General features: G+C 40.5%; 1 protein-coding gene across 7 annotated transcripts in view; it reads right to left on the bottom strand.

Annotated features, from left to right (window-relative positions):
- Positions 1–19,443, bottom strand: part of KLF12 (Kruppel like factor 12) — a 436,995-nt gene that overhangs the window by 278,712 nt on the left and 138,840 nt on the right. For all 7 annotated transcript variants that reach the window (XM_045978049.1, XM_045978044.1, XM_045978050.1 and 4 more), the window contains one exon: positions 13,095–13,158. In XM_045978049.1, coding sequence (XP_045834005.1) covers positions 13,095–13,127 — 33 coding nt within the window. In that variant the 5' untranslated portion in view covers positions 13,128–13,158. The remainder of the gene's footprint in view (positions 1–13,094; positions 13,159–19,443) is intronic.

The raw sequence follows: 19,443 nt of genomic DNA on the forward strand, positions 1-19,443 counted from the left end.
ACTCAGAAATATAAATCTATCACTTAATTACTTGAAAAGAAAGTGTTGCTTACCATCCTGTACCTGTGGTCAGCCTCCCTTCCACCCACACTTCACAAGGGCCATCTCCAGGATCATTTCTCTATGGGCCTTCCACTCTAAGTGGCACTTTTAGAAATGATATACAAATAAGTGTTACAAAACAAACAAGAGAAGGATGCAGCTTTGCTACTAACCGCTGTGCAACCTTACACAAGTGCCTCAGTATTCCAGAGACTGAGAAACATTGTTACTGACAAAAGTAACAATCTGGCCAGCAGACACACTCCCACCTCTTGCCACTGCTTTCTCCTTTTTACAATCAGTGCATCATGGAGAAGGGAGGAATTTACAAGCATCAATTACATTCTACAGATAACATTTTCTGTCCTTTGTATCCAGTTTGGCAACAGTAATCCCCAGGAGAAGTTGTCACCACCGGGAAGAGTGGAATGGACAAAGGTAATAACTAGGTAAAGTATCTTAATTTTTAGGATCCTGATGGTTAAGGAATGAGAATTATACTCACAATTCAGTTTAAAAGTAATTGGATGATTACATTAAAATCTTTGATTAAAACTCAGAAAAACCTAGCAGACATTTACCCATAAACTAGAGGCAATGTCTCCCTCCTCCCATCTCACTTTCTCTCTCTCTCTCTCTCTCTCTCTCTCTCTCCCTCTCCTTCTCTCTCTCTCTCTCACACGCACACACACACAAAGCATAAATGTGTAAATATAAACTGGTCTGTTCCCCAAGTAACTGACCTTATTTCAGCAATCTAATTATTCCTATTCTCGGATTAGAATTCTACTTCTAAATTTACTCTACATCACAAATTCGAGTCTAAGCCTTTCTGGGGTTCTAAATGAAATTTTAGGAATTTTAGCCCGGTTGTTTTCAAAAATTTTTCTTTTTCTCTCTGACTCTAGTAAGAGGCTAGTTCTTTGCCTTCACTCACCTCATCACCTGCTTCTTCATCTTCGCCCCCAGGAAGTCCCCTCGTCCAGGATATGCTAGTCCTGCACCGGAACTCAACACAGACCTCCAGGAAGTCCCGCACTGCCCGCCCAGATGAGAGCTGACCTGTGAGATAAACACCACCTGCCATGCCAGCGAGCAGTGTTGCACAGAAGCTGCCTGGGCCACCATCTTTCTACAGCCCCCTTGCTTCTACTTGGGAAGAAGTAGCTTCATGGGGTAGCTCTTTGTCCTCCAGCGACCCACACTGGGGATCCAGTGCCTCCCAGCTCCTGAATCCCCGTCTGCAAAAACACCCGCCTCCTTATCAACCGCCCCCCAGAGCTGCTGACCTCCAGCTGTTGCCTGCCCACCTAGCCTCTCATCTACTGCTCTCCCTGACCGTTTTCATTCACACGGTGAGCACCGACTCTTCCTATCACTTGCACTCACAATACTGCTCCAACTCTCACTGCCTGGATAAGCCCCTGGTGTCAAGACAACTCACACGTTTCCACCAAATCAGAACCCCCCTTTCCCCTGTGCTATGTTTTGCCCTTCTTGTGTCCTCAACTCCAGCTCCCTGCAGCCATGTGGCCCTGACCTGAGCCCAATCGGCATATGGCATCAGGGGTGGACGGACGGTCAATCTAGCCGTCTCAGCCACCAGGGACACCAACAACTGTGTCCAGGACCACACAAGGCCACAGTGATCCGCTGTTTTTCAGCAGAGGAGCAGACTGGGAGAACGGTGAGCCCAGGCCGGTAGGCTTTTCTGTGTGTGTCTTCACCTCCACAACAAGGTCTGGTACCGCGGGCGGGGCTTCAAGTCCTCAGACAGGCCCAGTAGGATCAAGAGAGAGTGCAGAGCTCAAAAGGCAGATGATCCGTGAGACTCAAGGGGAGGGCAGGGTGAGGAAGGAGAGCTCCATGTGAGAAGGGAGAGCCAGCAATGCGGGACTGGTGGCTAGGAACCGTCCCAACTTAGCAGAGCTCAATGTGCATGTCGAGCACTGCCTTCCCCACATAATCCCTCAGTCCCTGGGTGATGAGGGGCGTTCTGGAAAGACGCAGAAGGAAGAAGTGTAGCAGCAGTCACATCTATTTCACACTTAGGTCAACGCAGAGCTCCAAATGCAGGCACAGCTCACTGTCACCACCAGGCAGCTGGTGCACCTTGCTGAGAACAGGACAAGTCTGCGCCCTTGACCGCGGCTCCTACAGGACCTCTCCAGCAGCTCAGCCAATTCCCGGGCCATGATGTGTTTAACACAGGAAGGGGGTCCGGCTTCTCCTCTAGTTCTCAGCATCCCCAAGACTGGAAGCTTGGCAGCAGCGAAGAATCTGTGCAGAGATCGGCTCATCCTCACCATTTCCTGTGTGCCCTGCTCTCCCAAAGCTCCCACTCATCCTTCCTTCCTGTCCCGCTGACTACTGGCCGAACACCAACGACACAGAAGCAACAGCCACACAAAACTCGCTTAACTAGCTCCTACCACTGGATGAGGTCAAATCCTGAAAATAAATCCCATATTCCCTAGCATTCCTATGGTTTCATTTCTCTCATTAAACCATGACTGGGACAGAATTTGGTACCAGAACCAGTTCTGAGAAACAAAGCATATTGAAGGTCAATAATCAAATGATTCTTCACTTGGAATATTTGTGAGTCCTACTTGCATTAGGCTGTAAGGTGTACTAAAGGATTAAATTATGTATAAGATAAAGAATTCCACTCAATGTTCAGTCAACAATTATTCATGATTTTATTAAAAGTCCCTTTAGAGAACAGTAGGAAATTAATTCTTAGCTAACATCAGCTTGGGAGAGGGAAAGGAGGTTACTTTTTTTTTAATGTACAGATGTTGATAATATAAAATTAACCATAGATATTATACTTCCATAAATGTTTCCAATAATCAATTACTATGTTGCTTTAATACTATAATATTCTCATTAAATCAACATTGCTTAACTAAAATGGTCATGTTTAAAAGATGTTCATATCACTTTTATGATCACTCCTGAAATTTTCTGGTAAAATATATTATATAAATGACTTTGATAATGCACTCTAAATAGAAGGACATAAAGCTTAGCGGAAGAACCACTATAATAAAATGTCCAGAGAAGGAAGATGTGTGCGCAAGGAAGAGAAAGCATGAAAACATGTGAGCAAGGGAGACAGAGAGGGAGGGGAAGGAGAGAGAAAATCATTTGGACACATAAATGAGCCTCAATAGATTCTGGCTGAAATATTTAATGACATCACTGAATATCACATTTACCATTAACTCCAAGAGGAAATTTTGCAGAGCACTTCAATGCTCAGCCAAAGAAAAGAAAATATGGTTCGTAGTTACTAAGATTTTTTTTAAACAAAAGATCATAACTTTTCTTGTTTGCTCCCATTTCTTCCAGTCAACATGACACGATCATTCAAGGCCTGGGTCAAATGTTGCCTCATATGTGAAGCCGATCGTGGCCCATACCAACTCTCTCGGTTTCATTAAATATACTGTAGTATTAATCACACCAAATTGTAGTAACTTATTTTGCCTGTTCCTGAGATGATGAAGACTTGAGGTCAGGGTCTAAATTTAATTTGTCTTTGTAGCCCTGTGTCTAAAAAATAATACTTCTAAATATAGGATTGCTGGATTCATCACACTGCAGGGTAGGTGTGATAATTAATTTTGTGTCAGCCTGACTGGGCCAGAGGGTGCCCACATTAAACATTATTTCTCAGTGTGTTTGTAAGGGTGTTTCTGCATGAGCTTAGCATTTGAACTAGGAGACTCAGTAAGCACAATGCCCTCCCTCAAAGCAGGTGGGTATCACCCAATTGGTTGAGGACCTAAATAGAACAAAAAGTGAAGGAAGGGAGGCGCCAGTCCTTGCCTGCATAAACTGGGACAACAGTCTTCTCCTGTCCTTGGATTTGGATTTACACCACCAGCTCCCTGGTTCTCCAGTCTTTGAACTTGGACCAAAATGGCACCAGCCATTTCCTGGATTTCCTGGATCTCCAGCTTGTAGATGGCAGATCATGGGATTTCTAAGTCTCCATAATCATATGAGCCAATTCCTTATAATAAATCATATATATCAGGGGCGCCTGGGTGGCTCAGTGGGTTAAAGCCTCTGCCTTCGGCTCAGGTCATGATCCCAGAGTCCTGGGATCGAGCCCCGCATCGGGCTCTCTGCTCAGCAGGGAGCCTGCTTCCTCCTCTCTCTCTCTGCCTACTTGTAATTTCTGTCTTTCAAATAAATGAATAAAATCTTTTTAAAAAAAATAAATAAATAATTAAATCATATATATCATACAGGATAGATATACCTTCTGTTGGTTCTGTTACTCTGGAGAACCCTGATTAATATGAGAGAAGTTGTCAACATTCTGTGTGTGAACCAACTCCCACAGCATATCCAGTATCTTCACGAGTTTTAGTTCCTCCAAGAGAAAGCTTGATGTATCTATTCCTTATCAACACAAAGGAACAGTCAAACCCTAAAACCAGAAGCTGACATATTAAGTAGGACACCCAGTACCCTCAGGTATCCTAGCATACCTTTAGTCAAAGGGAAAGAAACACATACAAATACTGGTCTGAGTAGCAAATTTTCCTAAAGCGGAACTGACTGCCTTCTGAACTCAATTAACATGGCTTAAAATAATAAAAACGGCTATCTTAATGAGCACTTAGTGACTGCCAGGCAATATGCAAATGCTTTAGCATTTTTTTTCTCATTTTACCTTCACAACAATGTTTACAGAGGAGGAGTCATCATCATCATCGTTTCCACATGGCAGACGTGACAATGAGAGAGAGAAAGAGAAGCTGGGTGAAGGGGGAGCCCTGGCCGAGCCATGATTAAAAAACAGGAGGTCCAAGCACAGAGCCTCACTCATCAGTGCTGCAGCAGGCTCGGTAGTCCCTAAAATCTCCCTTAGTGGAAATGGCAATGTCCCAGAATTTTAAATATCCTTCCTTTAAAGCTCATTGAACACCTTCAGAGCAAATTTAGAAGAAAAGAAAAGGGGGTGGGGGACCCTCCATCTTCTGTGAAAGCAAAGACAGTCAGAAACCCAGACTGCCAAATAAAACATACCTGTCAAAGACTGTGAAATCTGGGAGGCAGCTGGGAGCTGACATATACCTCCTCAGGCTTTAAGCAAAACACAGAATTTCTGAAAAGAAATAATCACAGTTATGAAATGCCTACCCAGTGAAAGCAGAGACAGTACCACTCAGAGATTGAGTAGAGGGACACAGCATGTTTTAGAGTCCAGCTCGTTCATCTGGACCGAGGTTCCACCTGAGGTGGGAAGGGAGTCAGAAGCCTTTATCTCAAGAGTCCTCCACGGTATAATGGAAGCGAGGAAGACTCTGGAAATGACAGCTTTCCTTAGACAGTATTTGAAATAACTAACTCAAGTCAAAGATTTGGACTCATCTAGTTCATACCCAAACTCGTGGTGCCCCTGCCCACAACACTCCCTGGGATACAGGCCAATACTGGCCAATACTGGCCCCACTTGGAGACAGGGAAGAACCACGGCCACAAGAGAACCGTGCAGAAAAGCAGCAAATACCAAGAGAAATGTAAGTAATAGGCCAGTGAGTAACGAACAGAACAGGAGGAATTACCCAAGGAGACACATAAAGAATTTGGGCAAATAACACTTCACAAATTAAAAAAAAAAAAAGGAACATAAGGGCCTGTCTGCAAAACAAAAATATTCAAGGAAGAAGTAAAAGGGTTCAAATGATAAAAGACAAGTTAACTGAAATCGATGAAAATAAGCCGACAGAGCTCTGAAATACTACAGAAATACTGTTTAAAAAACTACTTGGGTTACTAAAAAATAATGCAGAACTTGACTGAAAACATAGTAAGAAAAAAAAATGCTTCCTAGGAAAACACAGTAAGTGAAAACAAAAAGTTAAAGATAAAGATGACAGATGTGAAAAACCAAGGAGAAATGTTAGATATATTTTCAGGGTTACTAAAGAAGAAAACAAAACAAAAAGAAAATATACTTTAAATATGTTTTAAAAATGTGAAGACATATACACAGACTCTATTTCTCAGAGTTTAATGACAGGATCCAAGAAAAACTGATACAGAATCATAAAAATCAAGACATAATTGATGAAGTTACTGAACTTTCTAGCAAACTAAAAATAGTCCACGGATGTCTGAACAAAAATAAAAACAAGAAAAAGTAGATCAGTTTGCTTCAGTCTTCACAGTGACACCAAAGCCAGATAGCAGTAAAGCAGGAGTTCCATACTGCTCAGAAAAATAAGAAGACTAAGCTTTGATATTGAACTAAAGCTTTGGTAATTGTGGTTCATAATCACAAATAATGAAGAAATCACTGGTAATAACCTTAATCTTAAAAGGATGGTAAAACAAGAAGAGGGAAAAATGGATTTAGAAAGAAACGCTATCAATTTTCCCATCTTTTTTTTTTTTTAAAGATTTTATTTATTTATTTGACAGAGAGAGAGACAATGCGAGACGGAACACAAGCAGGGGAAGAGGGAGAGGGAGAAGCAGACTCCCCATTGAGCAGGGAACCTGATGCGGGACCCTGGGATCATGACCCCAGACAAAGGCAGATGCTCAACGACAGAGCCACCCAGGTGCCCCGCCCATCTCTCCTAGCAAAAAGTCAAAAGATGCTGTTTTGAAGTTAAATTCATTAAAAAAAAAAAAAAAGATTACCAGAATTTAAAGTGGTTTTTTCCCCCCTTAACTCTTTAATTGAAGTATAGTTGACAGACAATGTTATATTAGTTTCAATTCATTCTTGACTGATTGCTCACCACAAAAAGCATGGTCACCATTTGTCACCATACAATGTTATTATTAGAGTATTACTGACTATATTCCCTATGCTATACTTTCCATCTCTGGGACTTTTGTATTTTAATCAACTGAAAGTTTGTACCTCTTAATGCCCTTCATCTATTTCACCCATCCTCCCAGAAACGTTCCTTCTGGAAAGCACCACTTTGTTCTCTATATGTAAGAGTCTCTCTGTTTGTCAAGTAATAGCATCACACTGGTGAAAGGACATTAATTTGAAATTAATAAATTCCTTCAATTTAAGTCCACTTTCTATTTCTCCCATTATATACTGGAAGCAAAATGAAAAAACAACTCTTCATTACAAATACAAAGTATAAATATGATCATGCTTTCTATAAGACCACCTTTATTTACTTGTATATATGCACAGAGACGTTATAAATAACATTCGCCAAATGTTAAAAGGTGTGAGGCAGATTCCAATCAAAATTCCATCAGTATTTTTCAAAGAGCTGGAGCAAATAATCCTAAAATTTGTATGGAATTAGAAGAGACCCTGAATTGCTAAGGAAATTTTGGAAAAGAAAAACAAAACTGGCAGCATCACGTTGCCTGATTTCAAGCTTTACTACAAAGCTGTGATCACCAAGACAGCATGGTACTGGCACAAAAACAGACACATAGACCAGTGGAACAAAGTAGAGAGCCCAGATATGGGCCCTCAACTCTAGGTCAAATAAATCTTCGACAAAGCAGGAAAAAATATACAGTGGAAAAAAGATGGTCTCTTCAATAAATGGTGCTGGGAAAACTGGACAGCTATATGTAGAAGAATGAAACTCGACCATTCTCTTACACCGTACACAAAGATAAACTCGAAATGGGTAATAGATCTCAACATGAGGCAGGAATCCATCAGAATCATAGAGGAGAACATAGGCAGTAACCTCTTTGATATCAGCCACAGCAACTTCTTTCAAGATATGTCTCCAAAGGCAAAGGAAACAAAAGTGAAAATGAATTTTTGGGACTTCATCAAGATCAAATCTTCTGCACAGCGAAGGAAACAGTCAAAGAGGCAACAAACAAAGAGGCAACCCACCAAATGGGAGAAGATATTTGCAAATGACAGTACAGACAAAAGGCTGATATCCAGGATCTATTAAGAACTTCTCAAACTCAACACACACAAAACAGATAATCATGTCAAAAAATGGGCAGAAGACATGAACAGACACTTCTCCAATGAAGACATACAAATGGCTATCAGACACATGAAAAAATGTTCATCATCACTAGCCATCAGGGAGATTCAAATTAAAACCACATTGAGATACCACCTGACACCAGTTAGAATGGCCAAAATTAGCAAGACAGGAAATAACATGTGTTGGAGAGGATGTGGAGAAAGGGGAACCCTCTTACACTGTTGGTGGGAATGTAAGTTGGTGCTGCCAATTTGGAAAACAGTATGGAGATTCCTTAAGAAATTAAAAATAGAGCTTCCCCATGAGCCTGCAATTGCACTACTGGTATTTACCCCAAAGATACAGATGTAGTGAAAAGAAGGGCCATCTGTACCCCAATGCTCATAGCAGCAATGGCCACAGTCGCCAAACTGTGGAAAGAACCAAGATGCCCTTCAACGGACGAATGGATAAGGAAGATGTGGTCCATATACACTATGGAGTATTATGCCTCCATCAGAAAGGATGAATACCCAACTTTTGTAGCAACATGGACGGGACTGGAAGAGATTATGCTGAGTGAAATAAATCAAGCAGAGAGAGTCAATTATCATATGGTTTCACTTATTTGTGGAGCATAAGAAATAACACAGAGGACATGGGGAGATGGAGAGGAGAAGGGAGTTGAGGGAAATTGGAGGGAGAGATGAACTATGAGAGACGATGGACTCTGAAAAACAATCTGAGGGTTTTGAAGGGGTGGGGGTGAGAGGTTGGGGGAGCCTGGTGGTGGGTATTAGTGAGGGCACGTATTGCATGGAGCACTGGGTATGGTGCATAAACAATGAATTCTGTTACACTGAAAGGAAATTAAATTTAAAAAATGAAAAAAAAAAAGGTGTGAGGCGGGGTGGTGACCGTGCCTGCTTTAATGTTTTAAAAATGAGCAATACATCATCTTTTCAAGAATAAAGCCATTATTCTACTTTAATAACTACGTAATATTTCTCAGATCCCTGTATATTATTTTGTTCTCATTTCCTAGATAAGAGAAATTAGATACCCAAAGGTGAAACGACTTGATGGAAGAGTGACCTAATTCAGGATGATATTTTAATAAATATGTGATATACCCACTAGTTTCCATCATTATCACATCTACCGATTTGGCTCCATACGAGGATAAACTTGTAATATAATTATATATGCCTGACAGTAGAATGAATTGCCACATATAGTATAAATTCCAAAGAGTACTCAACATAAGGCTGATGGAACCAACCAACCCTTCCAGAATGTTGCCACACCCCAAGCACAAGTTAGAGTTAGTGACATTTGAGGGTGCTTCCAATTCTGAAAATGACTTTATAATGTGAAGTCATAGAACAAAGTCACGAATCTCATGCTATAAAAATAATAGTATCAGTACCACGCTCACATTTAGAACTCTACGCTTTAAAATGTTTTCTTGAAAACATCATACTTCCTTTCCGCCATAACAACCATTGAAATAGGACAAGTGTCATTAGTTCCACTATGCAGTTGAGAAAATTAAAATTCAGAAAAGTCATCACTGGTCCACAATCATCCAGACAGATCATTATAGTGTCATGACTTGTTTTTCTGGGTTTTTCTGTTTGTTTGTTTGTTTGTTCCAGTCCATGTTTACTATCTAAGCAACTACTCTACATAAACGTATAGTAGCCCAGCGCTGACCACGTTTTACTTACATTACCCGGGGTTTTCCGAGCCACTCTGCCTACTTAGTTGAAAATGGAAGAAAGGCTAGGTTGCCGTGACTCCTTCTACCCTGTCTTGAAGAAATGGCCTTAGAACTTCATGGAAAAGAACTTAAAAGCAGCCACATTAGGCCCATCACTATGCTATAAACTCTTTTTTGGTAGGAAATCAAAGATTCCTCAGCAAAGCTTGCTATTGTCCTCGTGGTTTCCAGATACAAGAAGTAAAAGTCATCCGCTGCCGGTGCTGGACGGTGTAAGCAGCTTTCATCAGAGGTAGTCACAGAGCAGAACTCTGAACGTGAGCTCTGGTGAGCGGGGCTCATGGCTATGCGCGCGCATGTTTTGGACACCTGCTCTAAACCAGCAGCTGAGAAGCACTCGGTAAACATACCCTGGAGCGGCTGGAAGACAGATGGGGCAAAGCCAGGTTTGCGAAGCCCGGTCCCTGAACAAGCCACCTCATTCATTGTGACAGCAACTGGTGAAATACATTCGAGAGATATATGCCATATTTCCTGCCAATATTTGGGAACAGAAAATGATGGAAGATGGGATCTGTTCTGAATTTCCTTGATGTTTCCCAATGGCAGATCATAAGGGGACAAACTCAAGTGCAATGAAAGTGAATAAAGGAACTTAACACTTGAGTAAGGGAAAGGACTTAATGCAAATATAGCTCTTTTCAAAGAGAAGAGGAAGACTGCTCCTGGAAGTGAGACTCTTGGTGTGGCCACAAAAGGAATTCTGCAAATGCTATTTAGGCTGTTTAAATATTCGAACCTAAGCAGAAAGGCACAGCATGATATTCTGTGGCTCTTGGCAAGATTTTATCGCTAGTCACAAACTGGACATACTAAATAGTTTCAAAAGCGATATTCAAATGTCTTTTCAGTTACATAGACAGTGGCAATGCTGCTTGCACTGCGGACATTCTAAAACTTCATCTTGAAAGTGACCTTGTCCATACACTTAATACATAGAAAAGATAAATTTTCAAGCTCTGCAATTTTCTCCCTGAATCAGACATTGTTAAAACTAACAGCGCCCAGGGCGCCTGGGTGGCTCAGCGGGTTAAGCCTCTGCCTTCGGCTCAGGTCATGGTCTCAGGGTCCTGGGATCGAGCCCCGCATCTGGCTCTCTGCTTGGTGGGGAGCCTGCTTCCTCCTCTCTCTCTCCCTGCCTACCTCTCTGCCTACTTGTGATCTCTCTCTGTGTGTCAAATAAATAAATAAAATCATTTTAAAAAACCATTCAAAAACTAAGGCACCTGATTCAAGCAAGCTTAAAAAGAAGCACCAATGTATTTTCTGTTCTGAGGCATCTGTAACTGAAAATACAGACCAAAAAATGAAAAACTGCAATAAGAAAAAATACATATAATTCTTTGGGACAAAAACATTAAGTGAAATACTCACTGCTCCTTCCTCCATACAGACTTCTGAATAAGACTTTTGTAAGCTAGGAGGCATAATCCTTTAGAATGAATCACATATATTATATTCAATCAAGATAATATTTTCAGAGTTTTTCCTCAGGGTAAGTAGGAACACAATGATTCTCTTCGCCATCATCTTCAGTTGTCATAAAATTAGTTACAGAACAATGACATTGTCAAAATAAATAAACTCACAAAGTTAATACTGATCCACTCAAACAAAAAAATGTAATAACAATTGAATGAAAACATAAAGTAATACTATACCAACATCATATATAAGGGATAAACAAATTTTGCGTGATAACGAGTGAAAGTTTCCATATTTACATAGGGACAAAGCAGGAAAATTCAAATTTATTACCTTTGCCTTAGGGAATCCATAATACCATTTAACTTTACTTTATGAATGAAATTATCAGTGGTGTGCTGGTGCTAACTCACCCCAGCTCACTAGTGCCAGTTGTTAAATATTAAAGATCCCTGCAAGCTAGTTGTTAAATCACTGAAACCAATCATAATGAGAGTATTTACACCATGGGCAATGACGAGCAATACAGACCGCACCCCCCCGACTCCCTCCACCCAAAGCCAGTTTAATAGCAACTCACTGATACAAATAAAGATGCACAGTATAGGGGCTCAGTTGGTCAAGCATCAGCCTTCGGCTCAGGTCATGATCTCAGGGTCCTAAGTTTGAATCCTGCACTGGGCTCCCTGCTCAACGGGGAAACTGCTTCTCCCTCTGCCCCTCACCACACTCATGAACACGAGCTCTCTCTCGCTCTTTCACTCTCACATGCTTTCTTTCTTTCTTTCCCAAATAAATAAAATCTTTTTTAAAAATACACAGCACAATTAATTTTCACAAAGTAAATTCTCCCATGTAGGCAATACTGGGGTCAAGAAAAAGAATATTAGAATATACCCACAAGTCTCCCTTGTATCATGTATGAATCCATGCGCCCTCTAGAGGTCTGAAAATCTTCCAGATAAAAATACTAGAAAGGAGTAATTTTAGCAATGATGAGGGAAGAAGGCAATGTTAAATGAAAGATATAACCTGGAAAATTATCTGGAAGCAACTGCGAAGGTAGGCTGGCAGAAGAAGACACAGCATAATGTACATTTACTTGACAGTAGCAGGAGCAACGCAGAAGGAAAATATGAAATGGCAGGTACTGCGCAGCTCCACAAGTGTTATGAAGCACATGCTGCAAAACAGACCTGTTAAGTGTGAAAATCTTAGGAAAGAGATAGTTTAATATACTGTAATTCTCTTTCTTTTGCCTATGATTTTTATATCATAACCAGTAGAGAGTAGGAGAAAAGCTCAAATAACTGCCACACATAAAGTACAGCCAGTATTTGATTACTATTGAAATTCACAAGACTTTCTTTCCCCTCTAATTTACAGTGGTACCTGTCTGCGAAACACCAAAGAGAAAAGCCCTTCAAAGTCATCCCATTCCTCTGAGGAAAGCTGTCTCAGCTGACACAAAGAAGACAGCATCTGACAGCAATCCTGTGCCATGTGGCGCTGGTATCAGGATTACGCTTGTAGGAACTAACATATATATACACAAAAGCTGGTTTCTTTTGTTTTTCTTTGTCCCAGGGATCAGTTGTATCCAGTGGTCTTCCAGTTCTCAATATTCATCAATAAGCTGATTCCTTAATTCCAGCCTCAGTTCTATGAAACTGATAACAGCTAGACTTACATAAAAAAGGGTTTCTTCCTTATAATATATTTCTTCATATTTAAGGGTTTAAAATTTTTAAATTACACTTTACAGATAGATGTATGTATCAAAGTGTGGACTTCTGTCCCATATCCAGACACAGAAGTGTTCTAATGAGCATAAGGGCCCCAAAGTCATGTTCAACCTAAGATTTTCAATGCGGTTATATAAAATTTGACTAACCAACCTTTATTGTTTTCCTCTTCATATGGATATTCATTCATCCATTTGTCTCTAGAGTCACATTGATCCTGCAAGAAACACACACAAAAACAAATAATGAGAAAAGGTTCCACATGTTGATGACATTCTTCCACTGGGCAGTGAACAATTTCATTCTGCAACTCTTTAGGCTCTCCATTGGTAGAATGAGATAATCAAAGCAACAGTCGCAGAATATTTTTTTCATTGGTTGTTTGTTTTTTACTTGCTCTTTACCAGCCACTAAAGGGCAAAGTGGAGAAATGAGAGAATAAAAGTACCATCTCCAACTAGGACAGCTCCTGAGCACAAGATAATGAGGATCTGGATAAAGAGAGTTGAGGGAGGGAAGAAAAAGAAAGGGAGGTACCAGAGAGACAAAGGGGAGGAGAAAAATGGCAAAAATTGGTTTAAAAGTAAATTTAATATATGAAAATCACAAATATTCCTACTGGAGCACTTGGCTCCCTTATTCTTAGCAACCAAGGGATTTTTAAGTAATGCTGTTTTCCAGAGGAAATGATTTTTCCCCCTCTTTACAGCTGATACATATGCAGCATAATTCATATGAATACTTTTCGGTGCCTCCATGTTAATCAATACCCAAGCAACTTTTATTTTTTTAAAGATTTATTTATTTGTGGGGCACCTGGGTGGCTCAGTGGGTTAAACTTCTGCCTTCGGCTCAGGTCATGATCTCAGGGTCCTGGGATCGAGCCCTGCATTGGGCTCTCTGCTCAGCAGGGAGCCTGCTTCTCCCTCTCTCTCTCTGCCTGCCTCTCTGCCTACTTGTGATCTCTCTCTGTCAAATAAATAAATAAAATCTTAAAAAAAAAAAGATTTATTTATTTGCAAGAGAGAGAGAGATGCGGGGGGGAGGAACAGAGGGAGAGAATTCCCAAGCAGACTCCTTGTTGAGCGCAGAGCCCACCACCTAGGACTCAACCCCACAACCTTGAGAGCATGACCGGAACCTAAATAAACCAAGAGTCCAGTCAAATGCTTAACTGACTGGGCCACCCAGGTACCCCAAAAAATTAATTTCAAAAGCTTCCATATCCCAGGACCATTTGGATCTCACTAAATATAATTAAATATTGCTGGATTAGAGAGTTCTGGTTACAATAAAGCATTTGCCTCATGTGGAAGTATCTCGAAAGTCCTCCTGTTTATTTTCATTCAGCACATTATGTAACTTGCTTCAGAATTCCCTTTTCATGAGGCAAATTTTCTTTGGCATTCAGTTAAGCCAGCTTAGTAGGCATAATTGAATTTTGCTTTTTCATTTGGAATTACACTCAAGAGGGAAAGGCCTTGGCGTTCTTAGCAGCACCCATTCTGCTGGTGGCTCACCCCTGTAGCACGGCACAGATTTCCTCTGCATGGGTCTCCAGACATTTGAACAGAAAAAGGGTTCACTCGCTCATAGGGCCTTAAATGAAACATAGCATGATTCACAAGTTCCACGGGCTTGGTCTGTAAGGCAGACTGGCTTTTAATTTTATTCCAGTTTTAAGTTAATCAATCAATTAACCAGTATCTCCTTCTCTCTCTCTCTCTTCCCCTGGCTCCTCTCCCTCCTTCCTCTCCACTTCTCTATACGTATGTAATATTTACATATAAAAAAAAGTTTATATCTCAAAATGGATATACCATAGTTTTTACTACTAGAAATGCTACTGAAAAGCAATATAATGTAAATGTAACATTTTAATAATATTTTTTAAAGATTTTATTTATTTATTTATTTGGCAGCAAGAGAAGGAACACAAGCAGGAGGAGTGGGAGAGGGAGAAGCAGGCTCCAGCCGAACAGGGAGCCCCATGTGGGGCTCAATCCTAGGACCCTGGGATCATGACCTAAGTCGAAGGCAGACACTTAATAACTGAGCCACCCAGGCACCCCAATAATATCTTAATATTACAATGGCAAACTAGAAAACTTCTCTGGAAATTCAGAGTATAATTCTTCTATTTTACATTATGAAACCATAATATGGTTTCCCTTGAAAGAATTAAAAAGTCATCTAAAACACCATGTTCTTATCAAACACGTCCTGTCCTCTCTAGTTTTCAAAATATATCTAAATCGATCAGTTCCAACTTAGCAGAATGTACTACGTACGTCAAAAACTGGCTTCAATCTTACATTCCAATTTTGTAGTTTTTTTTTTCCCCCACACTTTGATATATCTTGGCCATTTTCACATGATACTCAACTTCCTGATGCTTAATCCAAAATTCGTAACACTCCACTGCAGAGATATATTTACTCCCTAATTTTTGCCTAATAATTTACAATTTTGTACTACTGCTGATACCTTTTAAACATCCTTCTATGTCAGTCTTACAGCCACCGGGGACTCTGCTAGCCGGGGTGATGACATTGTGCCACTGGAATGGACGTCCTCTCTGGGCAGACAGGGACAGACTCTAATCAGGAAGGAGGGCCCAATGAGCAGAGAGAGCCCAGGGCAGATCTTCATAACCATTCCCCACCCCCGAGCCGAGCACCCCTGTCTACTATACTTGGCTGCTCTAAGTCTGCACCTTTAATTACTGCCTTAGAATACAGTTATAGAAGTGCAATTACCACATCAAAATAATAGGGATCTTTTTTTCCTGGTTTTTCAAAAGGTCTTTTTTAAACAGACTCTACCAATTTATGCTCCCCAGAGAAACAGAAGCCCGTGCTATCATAGTGCCACACCAATCCTTATTTCCGGAAACAGAGCACATTCCTTCACACATTTTAGGGGGATCAATAAATGTTGTCAAATGAGTAAATGAAGGTATTAATGACAAATGGAAGAAAAACAAAATAAACTCATGTTTCTATCAATCATACGGATTCTTCCTATCCACGTAACTAGGGCCTCCGTTATCTAATTTGTATTTTTAGATAAAATTAATCTGCTGACTAACACATTAAATAATGTCAACTATACCCAACATAATATCCCACATTTTGACAGCACTGGGGGATTTACAAAGTAGCCTAGTGAGATAATTTGTACTGAAAGCAGTTCTGGGACTTGAGTACATGAACTATTTTAAGATCAATTTGACAATGGTGATTAATTTCATGCCCAAGGTAACTAGTTAGATAATGTCAGGGTCCTTCTAGAACTCCTTAGCTCCACATCTGAGCATGGATTTTTGGTTTGTCTTTGCAACCACCTACAACTTCAATGTATACCTCTGTATCTTTCAAACCTGAGAGCCTGGTATAATGCTAACTTTCGTTTTCCGTTTAATTCACACTCCTCAAAGAGTGCTCAAGCTCATCTCATGACCAGCAGCTCCCCTCGAGCACCCCAATACTTTAAGTAGCACATGTGACAGCAAATGAAGACACAGTTTAGAGCTGAGAAGACCCATCCCGGGCTCACCGCTGTCTCCCACTGGCCATCTGACCTGAAATTCATCCAACCGGCGTCCCCACTTCCTTCTCCACAGAAGCAGGGGTAACAGTAACACCTGTTTGTCTACCACCTCCCCTAACTGAGGTCATGTCTATGCAGCAATGTGTACTGTCGTTCACATAGGAATTCTCACTCCTTAATCACTGGCCCAGATTAAGCAAGAAAATAACAGGACTTCCCAAAATTGAAACCACAAAATAGACAAATGTCTACTTTATTCATGCTAGGGGGCTTTTGTTTTGTTCCCCAAATCCCCATCAAAATCAAGCCATGATATAAAATAGGAAAATGGCACCTTTCCAGGAATAGTTAATATCTCATCAATTTCCTAATTAAAATATTACTTAAGTCTGCCAAATAGGTTTGTAAAATTATCCCGTAAATCTTCTCACAGCACAGAAGTTTTAAAGGCCACTGTCCTCATCAAAAATTCATCACACATGTTTTGGTGCTTACTTTCCTGGCTCCAAAAATGATTCTCAATTGTCAGGTAAAGAAAAAGCAAAGGGTTGGTCCCTTATTTCAACACAAAATAAATATGAGTAATAAGAAAAGGCATGATATATTACATTTTGGAAAGAAGTTCAGGCTTACTTTTAAACAAAAATAATTGCTGCCTAGAACTGTTAGTAAACACTCCTGTTTTAATGGTGAGTCTGGAGAAATTGCAGCAATAGAAAATCATCTTCTAAATTCTGTTCCTTTTGAACTCGTTTCCTCCCCTAATATTTCCGAAAAGGAATTCTAAACATCCTTTGTAATTCAAAGACAGTTAAGTATTCTGGACAATAGAACTGACCTTGGTCAGAATGGACGTGGATACTACCCAGCTTAATGAAGAAGGAGTTACACCTTAGGGTATGGGCACTATCTCATCACCTGTAGTAACAGATTGCTAGCTCTTCATCAGACCTGAAGTGATCTGTTATGCTCTCCATCTCTAAAGGTGAGTGTTTAATACATTCTGCATACTTCGGGAACCATAAGTACACTTGTTGCCAGCTCCTCTGAAAATCCCTTTTCTGTATCTTTAAACAGAGACAGAGAGACACCTTTTAAAGGTGCTTCTAGACATCTGACTACTCAGGGTATTCTACTCTCTGCCCAAAGGTAATTTAGTTGCTCTGTTTCAAGTAAATTGAATTCTGGTAATGGTACAGCAATCCCATTTGGAATTCCGTCTTCTAGATTCAGTTTCACAAATCACTGCTTCATTAGCTGTGATCTTGTGTTTTCAAGGGCTGATTAAAAAAAAAAAAAAGTCAGGTAACAAAGGTTTATATGCATATTCACAAAACTTTTCAAGCCAATTAGGGACGCCGACAAGCAGGCTCTGAATTTCAGTCGATGATACTATGTAACAGACTCACCTTGGCCTTGCTGTGCCTCAAAGCTTTTGATACATACGTTGCCTGCTTTCATTTAAAGTTATTTCTGTTTTATCTGTCGCAATGAGTTATCTTGGGAACTAAAAATATTTGAAGGTTAATCTAAATATTTCTGGAGATAAATGCATATCTAAGTGCTACGTTTTCATAGCTATTTTGACTTAAAAATGAAAAGAGACGCTGAAGGCACAAAGCAGTGAGCTTGTTGCTAGGTGACAGGTGACACCTACCTGAACTTGTACAGCATGAGACTTCTCACTGCTGAGAAAAGACACACGGATTTCCGTGGCACAAACATCGTTTTCTATAGAGAAGCAAACTAGTCCTCAGATATTCTTCTTTAACATAGGCCCAAAGTAGTCAGCAAGTTATGTCTATACGAATATCCAATCTTAGAGATGGCTCTCACCACAAATAGGAAAAGACAGTTGGTTCTTTTCCACTTAGGGAATGTGGTTCTGCATTCTAAATAATGTCTACATATGAAATACATATAATTTTCATGATTTATTAAAGAGTGATCATTATTCTTTGTATCTCATGAAGTCCCCAAGTTTTAAACAGAAATCACTTCCACTGGGGGAGGTAGAGTCCACAGAGAGCAGTACCTTTACAATAAGTAATCCAATTTCCATTAAATTTATTAACACAAAACCATCATAGCGAAGACCTCATGAATTAAAAAAGATAATACAAAAAACTTCAAGGCAGATTATTTCCTGGACATATTTTATAATTACATCCCTACTTTCTAGCATTACCTCGCTTCCTTGAGACAAAAACTCAGGCACAAAGTTCCACCCCTTTTCTTTGACTCATCAGGCAATTCAGGTGATGATATACAAACACCAAGTACTCTTCTACACACACTTTCAGGATCTCACATGAATAAAGGACACACTCCGCTCCATCTGAGAAGGACTGTGGGCTTTCTCATGTTGGGAAAAGATCACAACATGAATACCAAACAGCAGGAACACCAGCATTAACACTCGGCAATAATGTGACTTAGGGCAAGCTGTTTAAGTTTTGTGTGCCCTGTTCCTCGTTTATTAACCCTGTATCATGGGACGCATGGTTGGCTCAGTTGGTTAAGTGTCTGCCTTCAGCACGGGTCATGATCCCAGGGTCCTGGGATGGCGCCCCATGTCCACTGGGCTCCCTGCTCAGTGGGGAGTCTATTACTTCCTCCGCCCGCCACCCACGCCCTGCTTGTGATTGTGTGCACACTCTTTCTCTCTCTCAAATAAATAAATAAAATCTCGTTGAGGAGGCGGCTATGAACGTTGAAAAGGAGAATGTACAATGTACTTAGCAGACACTCTGGCATTTATTAGTTACTCAACAAATGTCAGTCCCAACCCTCCTCCTTACATTCATAGTCAAGCACATAGAAACACAGACTCTTATTTCCACTTAAACTTTCCTGAGAACTAGGAACAATGACCTACTCGAATCCAAGTTACGCTTCCTCAAGACTATCGTCAGTCCTGGTTGTGTGTTTTTTATAGCAAGGTCCTAGG

Source organism: Meles meles, chromosome 14 (assembly GCF_922984935.1).
Source record: "Meles meles chromosome 14, mMelMel3.1 paternal haplotype, whole genome shotgun sequence".
In the NCBI taxonomy this organism is placed as follows: Eukaryota; Metazoa; Chordata; class Mammalia; order Carnivora; family Mustelidae; genus Meles; species Meles meles.